This window comes from Psittacula echo (assembly GCF_963264785.1).
Source record: "Psittacula echo genome assembly, chromosome: 23".
NCBI classification, from domain to species: Eukaryota; Metazoa; Chordata; class Aves; order Psittaciformes; family Psittacidae; genus Psittacula; species Psittacula echo.
In genome coordinates this window covers 3,507,443-3,527,434 of record NC_137748.1, presented here as the reverse complement: position 1 = coordinate 3,527,434, position 19,992 = coordinate 3,507,443, and the positions used below count along the sequence as shown (strand labels likewise).

The 19,992-nt window shown below is 59.3% G+C and overlaps 3 protein-coding genes across 3 annotated transcripts; 1 reads left to right on the top strand and 2 right to left on the bottom strand.

Annotated features, from left to right (window-relative positions):
- Positions 1-172: 172 nt before the first annotated feature.
- Positions 173-714, bottom strand: GNGT2 (G protein subunit gamma transducin 2; the record flags this gene model as incomplete). Its single annotated transcript, XM_080633610.1, has 2 exons — positions 173-298; positions 631-714. 2 exons carry the CDS (start codon positions 712-714, stop codon positions 173-175), a joined length of 210 nt encoding a protein of 69 aa, XP_080489736.1.
- A 1,822-nt stretch (positions 715-2,536) lies between these two features.
- ABI3 (ABI family member 3) lies at positions 2,537-6,867 on the top strand. Its single transcript, XM_080633603.1, has 8 exons — positions 2,537-2,836; positions 3,703-3,870; positions 4,583-4,759; positions 5,238-5,320; positions 5,419-5,514; positions 5,855-6,012; positions 6,114-6,239; positions 6,392-6,867. The coding sequence occupies exons 1-8, from the start codon at positions 2,723-2,725 to the stop codon at positions 6,550-6,552; spliced, it is 1,083 nt and encodes a 360-aa protein (XP_080489729.1). The 5' UTR covers positions 2,537-2,722; the 3' UTR covers positions 6,553-6,867.
- A 342-nt stretch (positions 6,868-7,209) lies between these two features.
- On the bottom strand, positions 7,210-13,132 carry PHOSPHO1 (phosphoethanolamine/phosphocholine phosphatase 1). The gene is made up of 4 exons (XM_080633606.1): positions 12,995-13,132; positions 11,658-11,760; positions 9,799-9,903; positions 7,210-9,157 (listed from the first exon to the last, which is right to left on the bottom strand). The coding sequence occupies exons 3-4, from the start codon at positions 9,841-9,843 to the stop codon at positions 8,399-8,401; spliced, it is 804 nt and encodes a 267-aa protein (XP_080489732.1). The 5' UTR covers positions 9,844-9,903; positions 11,658-11,760; positions 12,995-13,132; the 3' UTR covers positions 7,210-8,398.
- Positions 13,133-19,992: the final 6,860 nt, after the last annotated feature.

The window sequence follows — 19,992 nt, the reverse complement described above, 5'->3', positions numbered from 1 at the left end:
GTAATGGGGGGGGTTCTTCTTTGGTTGGCTTCTTTTGCTGGCCCTTAGATGCACTACGCTTGGGTCCCGCACTCCCCGGGACCGAGGGCAGACTACAGGGAAAGCAGGATCGGACAGTCTTGGCTTGCACATGGGAGCATCCCTGTGCCCAGCGGTGACAGCAGCAGCGGGGTCAGCTTATTGTGCAGCCACCCTTCTCCTTAAAGGGGTTCTTGTCCTCGGGGACTCCCTTCAGCAGCGGGTCCTCTCCTGCCATGGACTCGATGTACTCCTTGAGCTCTTTGCCGGTCTTGGAGATCTGCCAAGGAAGGAGACATTCCATGGGAGTTACAGGATCCATTCCTCATGGCAGAGCTGCCTGCAAACCCGTTTGTGCAGCCAGGAGTGGGGAACCATGGCCATGGGCATCCCAGCCAGCATGGGGTGTCCTTGGGAGCATCCCCACAGTGCTGGGGGCACCTCTTGGGGTCTAAGGACACAGGGCTAAGCCCGATGGGGGCTGTTTGCCTTGAGGGGAGGTGTGAGTGCACACGCTGCTGCCTGTTGGAGGTTTAATTGCCGGGGTTGTGGCTCTTTTCCCTTGCAGCACAATCAGGGAACAGCCCCGATGTGTTTTGGTTCAGGACTCACCATCTGCCTCTCGTTCTTCACCTCCTTCTTCAGCTGGTCCAGCTCCATCTTCAGCAGCTCCTTCTCTGTCATGTCCTGAGCCATTTTGCCCTGTAAGCACGGGGAAACAGCTCATTAGTGTACAGCTGGGCTTCTCCTAAGGCACATCAGGACCATTGCTTCAGCCCTCCTGGTATTGCAAATGCCTCTGATGTCTCAGCTCCTCTCACGGTGAGAGATGGGCTGATGCTAAAGGAAAACCTTTATAAGGTTTTAGAGCCCTTCTTGTATCGTCTGCTGTAACCAGATTGCCATTGCCTTGGTCTCAGCAGGCACGGGGTGACTGATGCGGTTGGAGGGCAGCAGAGGAGGACCCAGCCTGGTTTCTAAAGAGCTCTTTGCTGCCACAAGCCTTGAGGTGACTGCTTGAGTGGGGTTGAGCCTGGAAAAAGGCTGCTGCCTTTGGGCTGTCAGAGCAGGAGCCTCGTAAGAGAACCTGGATGCCAGGTTTGCAAACCAGACCTTGCTGCTCCGTGCTTCCCCCCCCCCGATAATGCTGATTATGGCCCCTTCCTTGCTCTGAACTTGCCTCTTTGCACCCAGAGGCGTTGCTGGCTGCTCCTAGGAGATTTTGGGGCCACGGGGGCTGGAAAAGCCCATGCAAGGGCTGTGTGAGATCCCTGCACAAGCTGCCCTGTCCTGAGATCTGTTCCCATCTTAGAACTGGGCTTTAAACCTGGGGTGTCCCAGACCCTGTTGGCTTTCTGTGGCTGCTCATGGCTGCTCCTCTCCCCATCCATGCCCCAGGAGATGCATGTAGCAGAGCATAAGGAGCCAAGAGCCACGGCACAGCCGTGCTGCTGACCTAACCCAGGGGGACCCCACGATGCGATGTGTGCCTGGAGGGAGCAGTCACTCACCTCTGGGGACGAGGGGCTGCCCCTCTCAGCAGTGGAGATGCTCAGAGACCCATCCAAGGGGAGATGCAGTTGGCTGCGGTCTTGTTCTCCTGCTCCAGGCTTGAGGACTCCTTCAGCTCTGCAGGAGGGTGCAGGGGAGCAGATGTCTTTGGTCCTTAAGCTGATAATAGACTCAGGAGAATAAGCTGGTCAGGTGTTGGGCATTAGCCTCAAAGCCCAGGGTAATCGGTGGTGGGGCTGTGGGGAGGGGGAGGATGGGGGAGGAAGCCTTTGAACCCCTGCCATGGGTGCCTGTGCTATAGAATCCCAGCCTGGTTTGGGCTGGAAGTGACCTTAAAGCTCCTCCAGCTCCAACCCCTGCCACAGGCAGGGATCCCTTCCACTGGAGCAGCTTGCTCCAAGCCCCTGTGTCCAACCTGGCCTTGAACACTGCCAGGAATGGAGCCTCCTGCCCCGTGTCCTGCCCTGGATGGGGCAGAGGGAGTCGGAGCAGCTTTCCCTGAGTTGAGAAGGGGAGGAAGAGGAGAGGGGCCAGGGGACCTCGCTGGGGGCCGGGAGCAGCTCTTGGTCCTCCGGGGTGTGAGGAGCCAGAGGAAATTCATCATTTCCCTCATCCCTGTGCTGGTGGGGCCACAGGCTCAGGAAGGGCCAAGCCCTGACATGGGCTTTGCTCCCATCTGGTGGGTGCAGAGGCGCTGGGGCTGAGGACAGAGCAGGGGAGGCCCCAAGGAAGCACCTGCGGGGGGAGAGGGATTTCCTGCCCGGCCTTTCCCGAGGGCTGTGAGCTGTGGGCAGCAAAGGATGCGCTGCGCCGGCGAGGGGAGGACGGGCACTTCCCTGGGGGCACTTGGCGGGTGGTGCTGAGCTGCATCTGCTGCCTGCCTGGTAGAGGCGAAGGGAAGCGGCATGGCCCTGCCTGGCTGAGCCCCGCAGCAGCAGCAGTGCATGGACGCGGTGGCAGACACGGGGGTCAGGGTAGGTTTCAGTCCATGACTCACATCCTTCGCTGCCGCCGCTGCTGCCGTGACCCCCGCACGTCCCTCGTGGGGCTGAGGCTTCCTCCCCAGCTCTCTGTGATGTGACGGGGCCGGGGTGGGCCCCAAGCCCTTGGGGTGCCCCTTGGGTCCTGCGTCAGCGCGGCCGCCAGCTTCAAACCGGGGCGCCAGGGAGGAAGTGGGAGCAGAGCCCGCACCATGGCGGAGCTGGAGCAGCTGCTGCAGCACATCCCATCGGGGCGGCAGGTCCTGCGTGAGCACCACTGCAACCTCCAAAGGGTGGCCGAGTACTGCGAGAGCAACTACCTGCAGGTGAGGGGACTGGGACCGGCTGGGGTGAGCCCTGCGGTGATGCCGGCAGCACTGGAGGCGTTGGTGGTCTCTGGGCGGTGATGGGAAGGCTCTGCCGTTGCAGATGGGAGCCTGAGCGACCCTTACCCAATGCACGGTGCTGCTGCTTGGGGATTCTCCTGTGCCTCAGTTTCCCCTCTTGCCCCACAGCGGGTTTTGTGCTCAGCTCCCAGAGTGCGTTTGGGATGAAGGGAACCATCCCCCCGTGACACCAACCCTGCTGGCCCCAAGGGTCTGGGGGTGCCTCTTGGCAGTGCGGAGGTGAACCGGGTGCTTGTGCGCACAGAGCACGCATGAAGCGCTGCCACCACCAGCGTCGCCCCTCCTTCCTGGTCCCCACTGAGGGAGGGATGGGGACCTTTGGGGTGAAATGGGCTCAAGCCAGACCCCGAGGCTGCTCCCGAGGGGTTGGAGATACCGGAGTGGAGCTGAAGGGGAAACGTGATGAGACCCGGAGGAGCTGTGGCTGCCCCATCCCTGGCAGTGTTCAAGGCCAGGTTGGACACAGGGGCTTGGAGCAAGCTGCTCCAGTGGAAGGGGTCCCTGCCTGTGGCAGGGGTTGGAGCTGGAGGAGCTTTAAGGTCCCTTCCACCCAACCCATTCTAACTGGGGATTCTGAGCTGCTGTCCCCATGGTGCTGGGGGCACCTTGGGCTGTCCCCAAGGGAGCGGTACCAAAGCAGCAGCATCGCAGGGAGGCACCTGCGGATCCCTGGTGCCGGGGAGGCCGGGGGAAGTTGGATGCATTTGGAAAGCAGAAGGAAGGGACCCTGTGGCTCCACGTGGAGGTCCCCGGGCCCATCCCACCCCCTGTGCCCCCCGCTGCAGGCGAGCGACCAGCGGCAGGCGCTGGAGGAGACGATGGCGCTGAGCACGCAGTCCCTGGCCAGTGTCAGCTACCAGGTGAGCAGCCTGGCCAGCGCCTTCCTGCGGCTGCTGGACCTGCGGGCGGCCGAGCTGCACAAGGTGGAGGCCGACATCAGCTGCGTGGCCCAGGTTGGACCCCTCGGTGCTGGGGGCTATGGGAAAGGGGGGTTTGGGCAGCTCACAGGGGACAAAGACCCCCCCCAAGTCATGCAGAGCCCTTCACCCCCCCCTGCAGCATCACCTGGCAGTGGAGATGTGAGACTGTGTCCTTGGTGGCTCCCAATGTGTCAGGGGGGAGGAGGCCATCTGGGGCTGGGTCATTGGTCTCTGGGGTGTTCTCCTGGTCTGGGCACTCACAAATCCCAGTGGATCCCATGGGAACAGCCTGGGAAACCTCTGAAGTGAAGCAATGGGGCTCGGAGCCTTGGCCTGGCTCTGCCCTTGCTGGGGTTGGCTCTGTCGTCCCGGAGCCTGGGGACACCGATGTGGATTCCCGTCACCACCCGCCCTCTTCCTGGTACCTGGAAGTCGCCTGGAGCTTTTCCAGCCACGGGAGGAGACGGGACCCCAGCATCACACTGGGAGCAACAGGAAAACAGCTTTGGGTGGCTGCGGCTCACACATCCCCCTGCCCTGTTCCTTGCTTTGGGAAGGGGCAGATCTGCTGTGCTGGCATCAAGGGCATCACTTATGATGGAGCAGAACAGGATCTACCCTTGTGGCTGTGGCTGGGCTGTGGGGTTCAGGCTCAAGCCCTGCAATCCCTCCCTTACAGACAGGGCTGGGAAGGGAGGTGGGGAGGACCCGGGATGGGGCAGTGGTGACAGCAGCATCTCCGCAGCGGGTTGAGATGCACAAGGAGAAGGTTTCCCGCCGGGAGATCGGCTCTTTGACCATCAGCAAGAGGTTCCCGTCCTGCCAGAAGGTCGTGGCCCCCCCCAGCCCGCCCTGCCTGGAGCCCTACTACAGGAAACCCCTCAACTTCAGCGTCCTGGACGACATCGGCCACGGCATAAAGGTGAGCCCGAGGCTGCGGTGAGGGCTCGGGTGGGGGCTCCCGGTCCCCACTGCTGCCAGCGCTGCCCTGATGGGTTCACAGAGGCTCAATGGGGGCTCTGCCCGTCCCCCCCATTCATCCCATTGGGGCTCGGCGGTCCCAGGAGGGAGGGGGGCACAGCCCAATGGAGCTCAGGGGAAGCGCGGCCCCCGGGGCTCAGCCAAGCCGCGCTCTCACCCGCACCGGGTCCTTCCCAGCACCGAAACCACCGGCACAGGAAGGCGCTGGGGGGGGTTCGGTCCCCACGGAGCCGCCGTGGGGCCGGGGGGGGGAAGTGTCAGCGCTGGGGCTGCGGTTCCCACGCTGCAGGCGCCTCTCTCGGCTCCTTCCGCCCCGCGGCTCCCGTGGGGGGGTCCCAGCGCAGCGCTGCGGGTGCTGCTTCCCGTGCATGGGGGGGCACGGCCCCGCTGCCGTCACCCCGCGCTCCCTGCGCCCGCAGGACCACAGCACCCAGCTCTCCCGCACCGGAACCCTGGCTCGCAAGGGGACCAAGTCATCGGCGCAGGCTGCGGGCACCTTGGGGTGAGCCTCGGGTGGGGACGGGCGCGGGGTTGGGGGCATTGGGGATCCGTCCCCATCGCAGCAGCCAGGCTGGGGCTCAGCGCCTGCTCTGCCCACAGGAGGTGCCCCCGCATCCCTGAGCCCGTCCGGCCGCCGGTGGTTCCCGAGGGCAAGATCTCCACGGCCTCCTCCTCCTCCTCGCTCATCTCCATCAGGTACCAGTGCTGCCGAGAGGCTGGGAGGGCCTGGGGGGGGGGGTCAGGAAGGCCCAGGGCAGCCGCTGCCCATCTGCTGCAGGGGGGGTTTGATGGCAAACGGGGGTCTGGGGATCTGCTGCTCTGGGCAGGGCTGGGCTCTAGATCAAACCCTTGGAGAGGGTCCCTGGTGGGGAGGGTTGGGGCACAGGATGGGGAAGGGGTTTGCACACACATCAGGACCTCCGGCACCAGTGAGTGACAACAGCCCCGGCATGGGCCGAGGGTCTCTGTTCAATGGGAGGGGGCAAAGCTGGCCCCAGCCTGGCCTCACCCTGACCCTGTCACTGCTGCCCCCCAGCTCCAGCGGGGCCCCCAGTGAAGGCATCATCCCCCCCCCACCGCCACCGCTGCCACCGGCCCTGCCAGGACCGTGCCCAGTGCCCGCCGCTGCCATCCCAGCACCACCACCGCTGCCTGGGCACCCGGAGCTGCTCCTGCTGGAGGTCCTGCCCCCAGGTGAGCCCGGGGCTGCTCGTCCCAGGGGGCTCATGGGGACACGGGGAGCGCATGTGGCCTCTGTCCCCCATGGAGTCCCTCACCCCCCGTTGCCATTGCAGCCCCCGATGACCTCGAGCTGCCGCCGCCGTCACCTCCAGCTCTGCCTGACTTCGAGGACGTGGTCCCACCGCCACCCCCTGCTGCAGAGGAGCCTCCCTGGGCCCCGCAGAGCTACGTGGAGAAAGGTCCCGCGGATCCCCTGCTCCCTGATCTCTGCCGGGGGGCTCCTGGTTGAGCCCAAATCACAGCCCTGGGGCTGGAATGAGCACAGAGCAGCGCCGTGGTCTGCTCCTGTCCCCGTGGTGGCTCCATGGCCCTTCCCTTGCTCCTCTCGCAGTGGTGGCCCTGTACCCCTACACGCAGCAGAAGGACAACGAGCTCTCCTTCCAGCCCGGTGCCCTCCTCTTCGTCACCCGGCGCTACTCGGACGGCTGGTGCGAGGGTGTCATGGGCCAGGAAGCGGGATTCTTCCCTGGCAATTACGTGGAGCCCTTGTGAGCCCCCCGCATTCCCACCAGGAATCATCCCCACCTGGATCAGCTCCTGCTGCGCTTCGCCTTGGAATCTGGCTTTGCTCAGCCCCCAGAGCATCCCCTGCGCTTCCTTTGTGTGTTTGATGGCAGCAGCATTGGTTGCTGCTGGTACTGGGGAGGTTTCGCACAGGGATGGAAACGTTGGTCCCCATGGGCTGATCCTGGCGCTGCGCCCAGCCCCAGGAACCTGCTGCCCATTCCCCATCAGCTTGAGCCACAGAATCGGTTTGGGTTGGAAGGGACCTTAAAGCTCCTCCAGCTCCAACCCCTGCCACGGGCAGGGACCCCTTCCACTGGAGCAGCTTGCTCCAAGCCCCTGTGTCCAACCTGGCCTTGAACACTGCCAGGGATGGGGCAGCCACAGCTCCTCTGGGCACCCTGTGAGATGCAGAAAGGGATGAGCCAGGGCTCAATCCCCCACCAAAGGGGTACCTGAGGGGCTCCCTCCCACAGAGCATCGCTTGCAGCCTGGCCCCACGCTGCTGCTCCCCCTCCATCCCCATCCCCACCTTTCAGCAGCGCAAGGAAGGGAAACAAACACGTATGGAGCTGTTCCACACCCAGGTTTATGTCCCGGATACAAACACCTCGTGTCTCTGCAATATATAGCTCTGTATCCATATACATAGATATGCATTTCTTTAATTCCATGGCTTTAAGTTCCACACAGTTGAACAGGGTCCAGAGGAGGAAGAACAGAGGAGAGGGGGTAGGAATGAAGGAAGAGGAGGAACAACTTGGGGCTGCTTTGGTTATCACTGCTCAGGTTTGTGCTGGGGTTCCTATGCTTTGGAGGGGTTTCCACCACCCTCAGGGGCCCTTAAGGCTGTGGATAAATCCGGGAGAAGCCAACACCAGAGAGCAGCAAATACTGAAGGTCCCCTCTGCAGAGTGCAACTGGAAGGGGCGATTAATACTGAGGGGGCAGGGGAAAGGGGACCTGATGCCAGGGGAAGTGCTCAGCACCAGACCTCCCGGGGGAGGCTCAGCACCTCTCAACCAGGTCAGGAGGGAAACTCACCCCCAGGGTACGAGCGGGGTTGGTTTGAACCAGCGGACACAGGGATGGCTCGGGATGAGGAGGAGTCTGCCCTGGAAGCAGAAGCAGGGGATGGCAGTGGAAGGCAAGGGCAGCTCCTCCTCTTGCAGTGCCCGTGCCCTGGGGATGGGCTGGAGGAGGCGTTTCCCAAGGTGCCACCTTCCCAAAGGCTTCCTGCTCCTCGTGTCCGGGGTGTTCAGGGAGTAAAGTCCCAAGGGATGATGGCTCCATCGGCAGGAGCGGGGCTGGGATGCAGAAGGGGAGCTCGGGCAGCTCAGATTGCCTGGGTTCCATTTCCAGTGGCCTCGTGAAGAGGCAAAGAGCCCTCGAGCATCGGGGTGAAGGCAGCAGCAGGCAGCTCGTGGCGAGGCCGGGCGGGTGAGGAGGATGAAGGCGCGAGGAAGCGCGTGCAGGGCCCAGCCGTGGGGAGGACCCAGCCTGGTCCTTTGGGAATTGCTCTTGTGAAGACAAAAGGGGAAGGGAAGAAAACCAAACCCCCCCCGTCCCCCGTCCCAAATCACCTTTAGTGTTGGCAAACACCCATGGGCAGGCGTCCGAGTGCATAGAGAAGGCTTCACCTGGATGGGGCAGGGGGACCTGGAGAAAGTGCTTTTCTCAGCGGGGAGGAAGGAGCTGGAGAGGAAAGGCAGGAAAGGAGCCCAGGAGCGGGGGCCAAGCGAGCGGTGCCGATGAGCGGGGGGGTCCATGGCGTGACCCCCCCCAGGCCTCTCCTCTCCCATCCTCTCCTAGCGCCCAGGTCTCTTCCGAGCCATCAACACTTCTTGAGGAGCTCCTGCAGGTAGCGGGCGACCTCCGCAGCTGATTCCCAAGGGACAACAGCGGCCTGGAAGGCTCCCGGCTGCTTCTTCTCCATCTCCTGGGTCATGCGGTGCATGGGGAAGCCCTTCCGCGGGAAGGCCACGTCCGCGGCAGTCAAAGTGGCCGCAGGGCAGAAGTCGTTGGCACCATCTCCGACGTAGAAAACCCTCTCGAATTCCACCTCCTCCTGGGCTCTCTCCGCCAGGTATTCGGTCAGGATCTTGCGCTTGCACATGTTGGCCGGGCAGTCAAGGCACTTGTGGCTGTGGTAGGGCCCCAGCGTGAGGTACCCCCTCTTGTCGAAGCTGGACGGGTTGCTGAAGACCTTGCGGAAGAGGGAGTAGAACCCGGCTGCCTTCAGGGCGCATTCGATGCCGAACATGTTGGCGTCGGAGATGAGGATGATCTCGAAGAGCTCGTGGTGCTTGGAGAGGAACTGGAAGAGGTCCGGCATGCCGGGGGCCAGCGGGATGCTCTCGTACACGGCCTTGAAGGCGCCCATCTTGACGCCCTGGTCGCCCAGGTAGGCCAGGACCCGTTGCATGTACTCGTTGTAGAAGCCCTCGCGGAAGGTCTGGCGGATGTGGTCCGGGAGCGCCTGCCCCGGCGCCGCGCGCACGATGGACTCGTCGCTGTTCTCATTGACGATGGTCTCGTCGAAGTCAAAGACAAGGAGGAACCTGGGGGGCCGGGGCCCGGCCATGCCGACACCCTGCGGGTGCAGGATGATGCCCACCGTTAGCGCGAGGCGCTTGGCACAGCCACGGTGGCACCACAGCAGCAAGGTGCTGCCAGCCCTGCGATGCTCCTTGGCCAACTCACCCCCTGCAGCTGAGCCCAGCGAGGCTCCCGGGGGGGGGGGTAATCCCTGCTGGCATCCCTCAGCCCGGCCCTGAGGCCTTTATCCTGCCTATAAAGAGCTCATTTTGTCAGCGCTAATCCTGTTCCTGCAGTCAAGGGGTCACTGGGCTTAGCAAGCACCGCATCCGTCCTCCCCCGGGATACTTAGGGGTGGGTTTATCCCAAAGGGGTATCCCAAAAAGGGGTTTGTGTCCCTGCAGGATGAGTCTGGCTCCTCCCAACAGGAAAACACTTTGCAAGTTGATTCTTGCTCCATCACCCGGGCACAGCTCCCCCCCATTGGGCTCTGTAGGGACCACAAAGCCTGGGATAACTCGGAGCTGCCTCCTGCCCCGCTCTAACCCCCAAAGCAGGCGCGGTGCCTCCCTCCTAAAGCCACCACGGCCCCTGCAGCACCTCCCGCGGCTCCCATGATCCCGACCGGAGACCTGCAGGATGGGGACCCAACTCCTGCTCCTGAGAGGGGACGATGCGGGTGCGAACGGCACTGACCTTAAACAGGCATGGCAGCCCCACGCCCTCACAGCACCTTTTCATGGTAAGAGCATCACTCTGCGGGCAGCGTCTCGCTGAAGGCAGCGCTCAGGGCTCCTCTGCCTGCAAAGCACCAAGAACAGGGGGGTTGTCAATGGGTCTGGCACCAAATGGCACAGCCGGGTCCTGCAGCCAATTCCCAAACTCGGGACCTTTGGTCCCGGGAATGGGGGAATTAAAGGAGCCTCTGCAGAGCCCCTTTAATGCTTTTGAGCCTTCTTAATTCCCCCGAGTGCCTGGGCTTTGCCGCACATGAGAGCAGGCAGCAGAGCGGCTCAGCCGTAAACCCCAGCACCACACGCTCTGTTCCAATGGTGCCCTCCTGTTTTCCCACTGTTATCCCAGTTCGGGATGGGTTTTTCAATGGAGGCATCCTCCCGGCATGAAGCAGGCAGAGCAATCACCCACTTGGACAGGGGTGACTTTAACTGGGTGCCAGCAGCGCAGCTTAGCCGGGCTGGGAGCATTGCAGTGATTTGGGCATCATTGCACGGCAGCAGGAAGGGTTTCGCAGCCGAAGGTGATCTGTGGGGGATTGGGCTGGACGGGAGCCCAGCACCAACCTATTTTGGGCACCAGCACTATTCAGGACTGTGGTGAGAGAGCAAAGCACAACTGCAGCTCGGCGGCACCCGCAATGAGAGCCCAGCTGGAAAGCTTGGTCTTGGGGAGCCTCCCAGCCAAACACCAGGCATCGCTTTGTAGAAGCCCCCATCAGAAGCCAAGGGGTGTTTGCAGACATCATCTGAAGCCAAGGAATGCTCCATTTAGCCTGGGCGTGGGATCAGCCACCACAAATTGCAGGTCCCAAGCAAGAGAAACAGAGAAAGACCAAACATGAAAGAGGAATTGTCCTTTTGGTCTCTTTTTAGGCCCTAAAGAGCTGCCAGCGATGAGAAAAGAACTTGGGTTGAAGCCCTAAGGAGCAGACTTTGTGCTACAGGGAAAGGGCTCATTGACCCTGTGGACACCATTGTGGGTACATGAAGGGACAACGGGGACCCGCATTGGGAAAGCTCTTCTGGGCCCAAGGTCCTTGCATTTTGCGCCAGTGGAAGATGCCCCTGCTCGTGCAGGGCTTGGAGCTGGATGAGCGCTGAGGTCCCTTCAACCCAAACTGGGGTTCCCTGCGGCTCCCCAGGGCTCCTTTGCTCTTCCTAAAGCATCGTGAGCCCCAGCAGGGATAAATCCAACTGCTCCCAATTGCTGCACTGGGCTCCTTGCCCTGGTGTCCCAGTGCAGCTGCATGGAGCCTGCTGGATTCAGCTTCCCTTCAGGAGTAAGTAAGGAGGAAAGGGGCCCCTGGGCCGTTTTCTATGGGATTTCTAAGGAAAATGATAATCCATGAAGTCCGCTTGGACAATGCTGCTCCCATCCACCAGCAGGAGACCAGAGCATCCCACCACGCTCCTGCAGGAGCTGCCTTCTGCTCTCAGCCCTCAACTCACTGCATCCAAAGGTGCATTGCTTTTACGCAAAGGAGACATTAAAACCTAAACCAGAGTTATTTAGAGAACAAAGACCCGGGATGGGATTTACCACCAGCCTCTGGGGGCTGCGGGGCAAATGATGCCCTTTCCCTATGTGCTGTTTTCCCCTTAGGATACAGAAAAGGGAGACCTCGACCTTGACCCCTGGCTCTGCCCCATGCAGGACAGGGAAGCTCCCAGCCCTCTGTGACTCCAATCCCGGCAATGGGCACACCGGTAGCGCAGTAGGATGGCGCAGCCGGCTCCATCCGGAGTAGGGAGAAGTGAATCCCATTGGGATCGTGTCCCTGCTCCCAGCAGAGCTATTTCTGCACGGAGATGACTCACCCGGCGGCTGCTTCCCGGGAACGCGTCCGTCCAGCGTCCACAAACCAGGGAGTCCCTCCAAGCCAAGGGAAAAGCGGCCGCGCTTCCGACCATTATGCAAAGCCTGGATGTTGGAACAGAACAGAAGAGAGGGATTTGCTCCTTAATCCCATCAAACAGAAAAGGATCCAACCGAGCTCAGGGTGCGGAGCGAAACCCTCTGGGTAACAGCAAGGAGCTGCTGGGCTCAGCCCCAGAGTCATTTCCAGCGTGGTTCATCCCCTCCCCTTGGCGACCCCTCCAGCCCTCCGGGATCCTCCTGTCCCCAGCAGGCCCCGCACTGCTCTCTCCACCCCTGTTATCACCGCAGCCTCAAGCCTGGGGAGGGTTCAGGGCAGGACAAGCTGCGCGCAGCGGAGCGGTGCGGAGCTGCACCCCCGCCCTCCGCATGGGGCTCAGCGCCCGATCCTGGGGCCGGGAATTGCTGAGGGGACGCGGGGGCATTTCCCAGCCGCAGGCATAGCCCCGGGGCTCGATTTTCTCGCCAGCCAGACCCAGCTTTTGCCCGATTTTAACGTTTTTCACCCTGATTTCACCACTGACCTTTGGCAAACGCATGTGCCCACCTCCCAGACCAGTATTCAGGGCAAACCAAGAGGATAAAGTCCTCCTGCTCGGGGAGTCTCAGCCAGCCCTGCCCGGTGCCACCTCACCCCTTTCCCCTGCCCCGCGGCTCCTGCTTCACCCCATCGGGTGAACGGGGACTTGGTCCCGGGCACCCCGGGTTTATGGTGCCTGCTCCCCGACCCGCAGCGTCACCGCAGCCACGGCGGCCTCTGCGCTGCCCCCAACAACCCCGAAACACGAGGTTTTCACCCCAAAACCGCTGCGGGCGGCGGGTGCCGGGTTGGGGGGAGTCCGAAACCGGATCCCCCGCTGGGGTGCCGGAGCCGCCGCCGGGCACGCGCCCTCCAGGGCACCGGCGCCAGCCCCGAGTGACAGCGGCGGCTGCTCCGGTGCAGGCACCGGCGAGCCCCGGCCCCGCTCACGCTCGGCCGCTCTCGGTACCGGTGACAGCCGCAACGGGGCGGACTCATGGCACGTTGGGTGCCGGGAGGCACCTGCCGGTACCGGCTGTCCCGACCCGCGCACAGACCCTCCGGTACCGGCACCAGCCGCCCGCTCCCCGCAGGGTGCTTCAGGATCGGCACCTCCCGGTACCGGCACCGGCCGCAGCGGATCGGCACCTCGCGGAGCCCACACCCGGAGCACGGCTCCTCGGAGCCTCCCGCCAGGTCGGCGCCTCCCGGTACCGGCAGCGGCAGCCTCGCACCGATGAACCCCCGGAGCCTCCTTACCGGGTCGGAACCGCCCCGGTGCCGGCGGGTGCGGAGGCGGCCGCAGCCCCTCGGCCGTTGTTCGGGCCGGGTACCGGCGGGTGCTCGGTGCGGCGGGGCCGGCGCCGCTGCCGGGGCTGCCGCGAGCGCGGCCGCTTTAAGGCGACGCAAACGGAGCCCCGCGGAACGACCGCAGTCCGCATACGTCACAGCCCACTCAGCCAATGGCAGCCGCGCCGGCGCCGCACACAGGGGGCGGGGCCAGGCAGAGACACGCCCCTTTCCCGCGGGGAGGGGCCGCTCACTCAACGTTCCCCCCCCCCCCCCCCGAGCATCAGCAAAACCATCGTCAAGAAACAATTTAACCGTTTTGGGGGGATTTTGCCCCAAAACACCGGGGAGAGCAGCGCCCCGGCAGTGCCCAGGACCGGCGTTCCCTAAAGCGGGCGGGGGGAGCGGGCAGCGGGGCTGTTATAATGGCAGAGGCGCGCCCGCAGCCCGACGTCCCCCCGTCGGCTGCAGGGCGGCGGTGCCGCGGTATCGGTGGCTTTGCAGGACCTCTCATTTGTGCCGATAACCGCATAAAGCCGCGCTTGTTCAGAGGCTGCAGGCAGGGAGGGGACGCGGCCGCCCGGGGCAAAGAACACGTCGTTAAGAGCCCGTCAGAGGCTGGGTTTTGTCTTGCTTTTAATTAAAGGCGTTCGAGAATAGAAGGACGCAAATAAAAGGGCAAAGGTCTGCAAAAAGGCCGCGGTTTTGTGCCCTGCGCTGCTCCGGGGGCCGCCACGTTGTGCTCAAGCTGTAGCCCCCGAAGCTCTCCATTCCCCCCAGGCTGGCACCGTTCGGAGCTCTGAGCGCTGCTGCAGCCAAACCGCTGCTATTCTGAGACCTTCAGCCTCGCCCTGCTGCTAAAGGACACCCTCCTCTGTGTACCAACAGCAGCAGCCTCCCCCAGCACCAACGCAGCTACCAGGGGAGTGTTTTATCCCTTACGGAGCCGGAGGCATCCAGGGGGTTTGAGGCAGAGTGCACCCCGCTTCCCCTGCAGTGCGGGCTATGGTTGCTCTCCTTACGTATTCCCCACCTTCGGAGCTAGACCAGCTCGTGTGAACCCAGCAGCCGTGTTCAAACCACAGCAGTGGGTACGCGGCTCTCAAAAGGGCAAATTCTCTGCTGCCTCCCATCTCCTTCCCCCTGAGGGGCAGTGGGGCAAAGATCATTCCAGAACCATGGCAGACGGAGGAGCTTGGCAGGGAGCAATCCTCGTATCCCAGTGATTTTCCACTGTTAAGAAGCGTGGAGAGCAAGTGAGGACAGCCCTGCTGCACTGGGCTGAGCCGGCTCCTGGCAGCCCCGGGACAGGCAGGCGGCCCTCGCCCGGGGCACGTTTCCCTTGGAGCAGGTCCTGTTTTCTCACCACCGAGGTTGCATCAGCACACAACAACCAGCGCTAAAGCCCGCAGCATCCCCGTCCTGTGGCCCATCCCTCCCCTGCTTCACCTCCATCCTGCAGCGCACGGAGCAAGCTGGGTTATGGCTTACCCATGGAATCTGTGTCAGAGCCCCTGGTGCCCATGGGCTCCGTGTAAAACCAAAGCTTTCCTTTCCTATCCCTATGGCTCAGTCTCCAAGGCACATGGATGAAGGAACCATCAATTGCAGCCAGTCACTCCCTGCTGTCTCAACACAGGGTTCTCTAACAGTGTCTTTTATAGCAACAGTTTTGGTGGTTGAATAATATTTATACGGTCAGTATCAGGAAAACCCTCAAGAGCTAACAAGCAAGACAACAGCGAGCTCCATTCATTCCATGGAGCCTCCCTGTGTTTCTCTTGTTGACATGGGCTTTGGTTTTGTATTTAGCATTGAGAGTCACCAATAAGGACTCTCCAGAGCAGTGGTTAGGTCACTGCCCATCAGCAGCCAACGTGTTCCATATATATATATATATGTTCTATACAACATGGAGAAAACAGGAAATGCAGGCAGCAAGACTGGGCTTTTCATCCGATGGGATGAGTGTCTGCTGAGGTGGCACAGGAGATGCCCAGGTAACACTGCTCATCTCCACGCAGGACACGCTGGCCATGCTCACACCACCGTGCTGGTGAGCAGAGCAAGGTGATGCTCTCAGTACCTGCAGCTCTCCTAGAGCACGCTGCCCTCATCCTGCTGGAAATCCTATTCTCACCCATGGAAGCAAGTTCAGTCTCAGTCTGCTTTGCCATAAACCAAGCCTAAAAAGCCTCCTACTCCCTGCCAATCACCCAACATAACTGACACTGATCAGCACAATGGTTTCTGAAGAGACTGACGGGGGTGACAAACGTCTCATCGCAGCCTCCAGTTGCTGAGTGTGTTTGGAAAACACTGGAGGACAGAACTCTGGGCTCAGTCTCAGTGCAGTTCCTAAAGGAGCTCAGACAATTGGGCTGACAAGAGCCATGAAGTCACTGCAACATGGACACAGTGCTCAGTGGCTCTCATTAGGGAAGCACTTCAGCAACGTGACAGCCTGAGGGACCAGGGCGTTAGCAATGAGTTAGGAACAAGCTGCACGTTGGAGATGTTTCTTACTTCAGTAACTTACTTCAGATTCCAACCTGGATACTGGCAGAGCAGAAGCTGCCTTCCTTCATCCGCTTCACCTGCTGCCTGGAGAAGGAGGCAGCCATCAGCTCCACTGCCATCTCCTGGCTCATCCTCCTCCAGTGGCTCCACTGCAGAGTTCTCCTCAACAGAAAGCACATAGATTAAATTGCAGCTCCCTGGGGAATGATTTCTCTGTGGGACGGGAAAAGCCAAGAGCCAGCACCACAATGTACCACGGGTTACATTGGTTTAAACGCAACTGGATTTCTCCATCTACCATCAGTTTTGTACAGAGCAGGCAGTGGCTGGATTATTGTCAGCAGTGACAATCCACATCTAAACCGAGTTAATTACAATCCATGAGTCACTGCATAGTAAAATCCAGTTGTTTTCTGGTAGTAGCTTCAGGATTCACAGAACCCCAGCCAACATTTCAGGCCAAGCAGCAATTTTCCTAGGAATTAACTACACTAAAGACACGGTTTCTATAAGAACCCAAACCCTGAGTCCAGGTAAAGCAGCATATTCTGACCTGCTCCCTGTTTCCTTGGTGATGGCTGATGAATCGTTTTCCATTACAGCACGGAATGGGCAGTTAGATAACTGCCTCCTTGGTGCTCTCCTGCCCCTGGCATCTGAGCCAGTGCGCAGCTAAAGGCAAATCCAACCCCGCTGTCCACATAGGATGCATTTCCTTGTAGCACTCCGCAGGAGCTGTGCTGTGGAAGGGAGGGGCAGGGATCCTGCTGGGATCACAGGGGCTACCTAAGAAGCAGAGCACAGTTATGAAAGCCTACATCCCGTTCAAGACCTTTGGACTGAGACCTGAGGCTTAACAGACAGCTGATACCTTCATGCTTGGGCTGCTTGGAAGGCATCATTTTTCAGTCTGAACTAATTTTATGGATCATTATTCGGGACCTCTCCAGCTGAAACTCTGTTTGTGTCCTGCTCCCTTGCTCAAGCGATCACACACTGTGGGATGAGCAAGACTCCCCAGTTGCTATTTTATCGTGTCCCCAGCTTTTTGCCCGTAGGTAGGCAAAATACAACCACAAAGAGGCAACCGATTGTGATCTCCTTTATGGTTAAAGCCACTATCTATGCCTGAAAAACCTTAGAGAGGAAATGATGCAGAAGAGCTAAGAAGAACCGAAAGGGGAAACGGTGATCCTGTGCTGGGGGCAGTTGTCTGGGTCAGAAATAGCAGAGCGCTGGCCCCCGCTGTCACTGACTCACACGGTGGCAGGCAGGTTCCACATCTGCACAACAGGGTTCTTTACTCGTCTGACAGCTGCACACTAAATTTACCCAGCCTGGCTGCTCAAGTGACCACCACCACAAAGGTCTCTTTACAACCATTCCTCCTTGTCTGAACCAAAGCTGATTGAGAAAGTCGGCTTCCTGCTAAAGGTGTGAAGTAATTCTCACAGCCTGCGAGGTTTGCATGAAATGTACCGGTATTTTATAGGGAAAGGACACAAACACCACTTCAGTTCAGTGCCTGCACTGAGTTAGTGGGGAAGAAGGAACTCGAACAGGCTGGAGTCCTGGTGGAAAAGCAAAACTGGAAGCGATTTTGTAATGGGCTGCAAGCTCTCAGCTCAGTGCACGGCTGCAGGGGTATTGTGCAGCTGCAAACGCAACACCAATCTGAATGAATACACCACCAATCTGAACGAATATACACCACCAATCTGAACGAATATACACCGCCAATCTGAATGAATATACACCGCCAATCTGAACAAATATACACCACCAATCTGACCGAATATACACCGCCAATCTGAACGAATACACCACCAATCTGACCGAATATACACCACCAATCTGAACAAATATACACCACCAATCTGACCGAATATACACCGCCAATCTGAACGAATACACCACCAATCTGAACAAATATACACCACCAATCTGAATGAATACACCACCAATCTGAACGAATATACACCACCAATCTGAATGAATATACACCGCCAATCTGAATGAATATACACTGCCAATCTGACCGAATATACACCACCAATCTGACCAAATATACACCGCCAATCTGACCGAATATACACCGCCAATCTGACCGAATATACACCGCCAATCTGACCGAATATACACCGCCAATCTGAACGAATATACACCGCCAATCTGAACGAATACACCACTAATCTGAATGAATATACACCACCAATCTGAATGAATACACCACCATAGTCTTTAACTCCCATACGTGCAGTGCATGGCAGTGGCACACAAGTGGCTGAGGACAAAGCTGTGTTCCGCTATCAGTTGCCCCTTGGTTGTTGTTCTGAGACTGCAGGCAGAGCTGAAGGTGAAACTGCAAACCAGAGCTTGTAAAGAGGAAGAGCACTTGGCCACAACACGCTCACCTTTGGTCAGGTCAAACGAGCAGCCGGGAGCGATCCGCACTGGCTTTCCAAGTCAGGGTTACTGGGGTGGGGGGCTCGCAGCAGTTTGGGTGCTGCAGCTTCCTCCTCACTTCCCTTCACTTCTTGCTACTGTCAGCTCTCATTAGAAATCAAAAGGCATTAAGAGGGGTTCAGAAAGGCAATTTCAGCTCCCTACGTGCCCATCCTTCCCCCTTCCTCCCATGCGTTACACAACTTCTCACGTAGGGAGAAATCCTTGCTATGCATTTCTGAGGAACGTGCCATGTTATGACTTTCATATGGAGCAACCACTCATTTCACAACCTTCCCAAGGCACTCAAGAAGCTTCCCTAATGAGTTATTGCTGCATTAAAATGGACCAAACCCAACAAACCAACCAACCCACCAAAATAGCCCCAAGCAAACACAACCCCCAAAGCGCCACAATCAGTCCACAACTGATGGGTTCAGTGCTGTACCGGAAAAGTCAATCCCACTTCCCTGAAAGGGATGGGGCATTTCCCCACCAGCCATTAAGGCAAGACTCTGACTGGTCAGTTTATAGAATCCCAGCCTGGTTTGGGTTGAAGGGACCTTAAAGCTCCTCCAGCTCCAACCCCTGCCATGGGCAGGGACCCCTTCCACTGGAGCAGCTTGCTCCAAGCCCCTGTGTCCAACCTGGCCTTGAACACTGCCAGGGATGGGGCAGCCACAGCTTCTCTGGGCACCCTGGGCCAGCGCCTCAGCACCCTCACAGGGAAGAGCTTCTGCCTAAGAGCTCATCTCAGTCTCCCCTCTGGCAGGTTCAAGCCATTCCCCTTGTCCTGTCCCTACAGGCCCTTGTCCAAAGCCCCTCTCCAGGTTTGCTGGAGCCCCTTTAGGCACTGGAGCTGCTCTAAGGTCTCCCCTTAAAGAGCCTTCTCTTCTCCAGGCTGAACCAGCCTAGCTCTCTCAGCCTGGCTCCATAGAAGCTAAACAGCTTCAGTGACCCTTTGGGACAGCAGACACCTCGTTCAGGAATGTGTATTTCCATGGAAAGCCATCCTGAACTGATCAGGGCTATTACAGATTCCTCCTCTGTGCAGGAACAAGCTTCAAAACAACTGAGGGAACTCTATTGCTGCTGTATAGACCCACTAGAACAAACACGAACGACCCTGGTCAGAGCTCTCCAAGGGGAAGATAATAATTAATAGAGCCCTTCCACAGGGGACTTGTGGCCTGTTCCGCACTGTGCCCAGGGGCTGGGCAGGCTCTTCAGGAGAGGGAATCCACCCCAAAGCTGCATTTCCTTCTGGGTGGAAAATTCCACGTCAGTTCTCAGTTTCAAACTGTGAGTTACAAACTTCTGATGCACAGCAAAGAGCCTCGGAGCGTGGAGAATGGAGATTATCAATGCACGCACGTACCCCCATTGCACGGTAACTGAGAGGGATCGGGAAGACAAGGGTGACTGAAGGATTTAGCAAACATCCAGAGCAGCTGCTGTTCTTGGGGAGCCTCCTTGGGCTACATGGACGTGTACCCGAGTCCTCGGTACACAAGGAGATGCCCTGCATTGCAAAACACATCCACTCTGCACATACACGCAGGCTATGACTCAGGACAAAGGCAGCCACTCTCAATATTCCAAGACATTACATCAGAAGATATTTGCCAATTCCAATCTGTAAAGGCAGGAATAGAGCAAGAAAGGAATAAATAAAGTCAGTAAAACGCAGGGGCCATACAGGCCAATTTCAAAGCAACCCAAACCTCCACCCCAAACCACTACAACCCAGCCCAATCTTTGCCCCACAGCTCACGCGATGGAGAACGTGGCCTTGACCACAAACCACACTGGTTATTGCTGAGCTCAGAGGGAGCCCCTGTGATCCACGACCACTGCTCAGGCATTAAAACAAACTGGAACAGGTTAAGGCAGGCAGAAATTACCTCGCTGGGTCAGAAAGCAGCCATGAAGTTCATGCAATTCTCAGTCCTCGGAAGGAATCAGATCAGAAGCTGAAAACCTGCAAATTTCCTTGTTGCTGC

Coding starts and splice junctions, on each gene's coding strand:
- PHOSPHO1 (XM_080633606.1), bottom strand. CDS start 9,843: ATGAAAAGGTGCTGTGAGGGCGTGGGGCTGCCATGCCTGTTTAAG. Junction 9,158..9,798: donor GGCTGCCATGCCTGTTTAAG/GTCAGTGCCGTT, acceptor CTGCACCCGCAG/GGTGTCGGCATGGCCGGGCC.
- ABI3 (XM_080633603.1), top strand. CDS start 2,723: ATGGCGGAGCTGGAGCAGCTGCTGCAGCACATCCCATCGGGGCGGCAG. Junction 3,871..4,582: donor ACATCAGCTGCGTGGCCCAG/GTTGGACCCCTC, acceptor GCATCTCCGCAG/CGGGTTGAGATGCACAAGGA. Junction 4,760..5,237: donor ACATCGGCCACGGCATAAAG/GTGAGCCCGAGG, acceptor CTGCGCCCGCAG/GACCACAGCACCCAGCTCTC.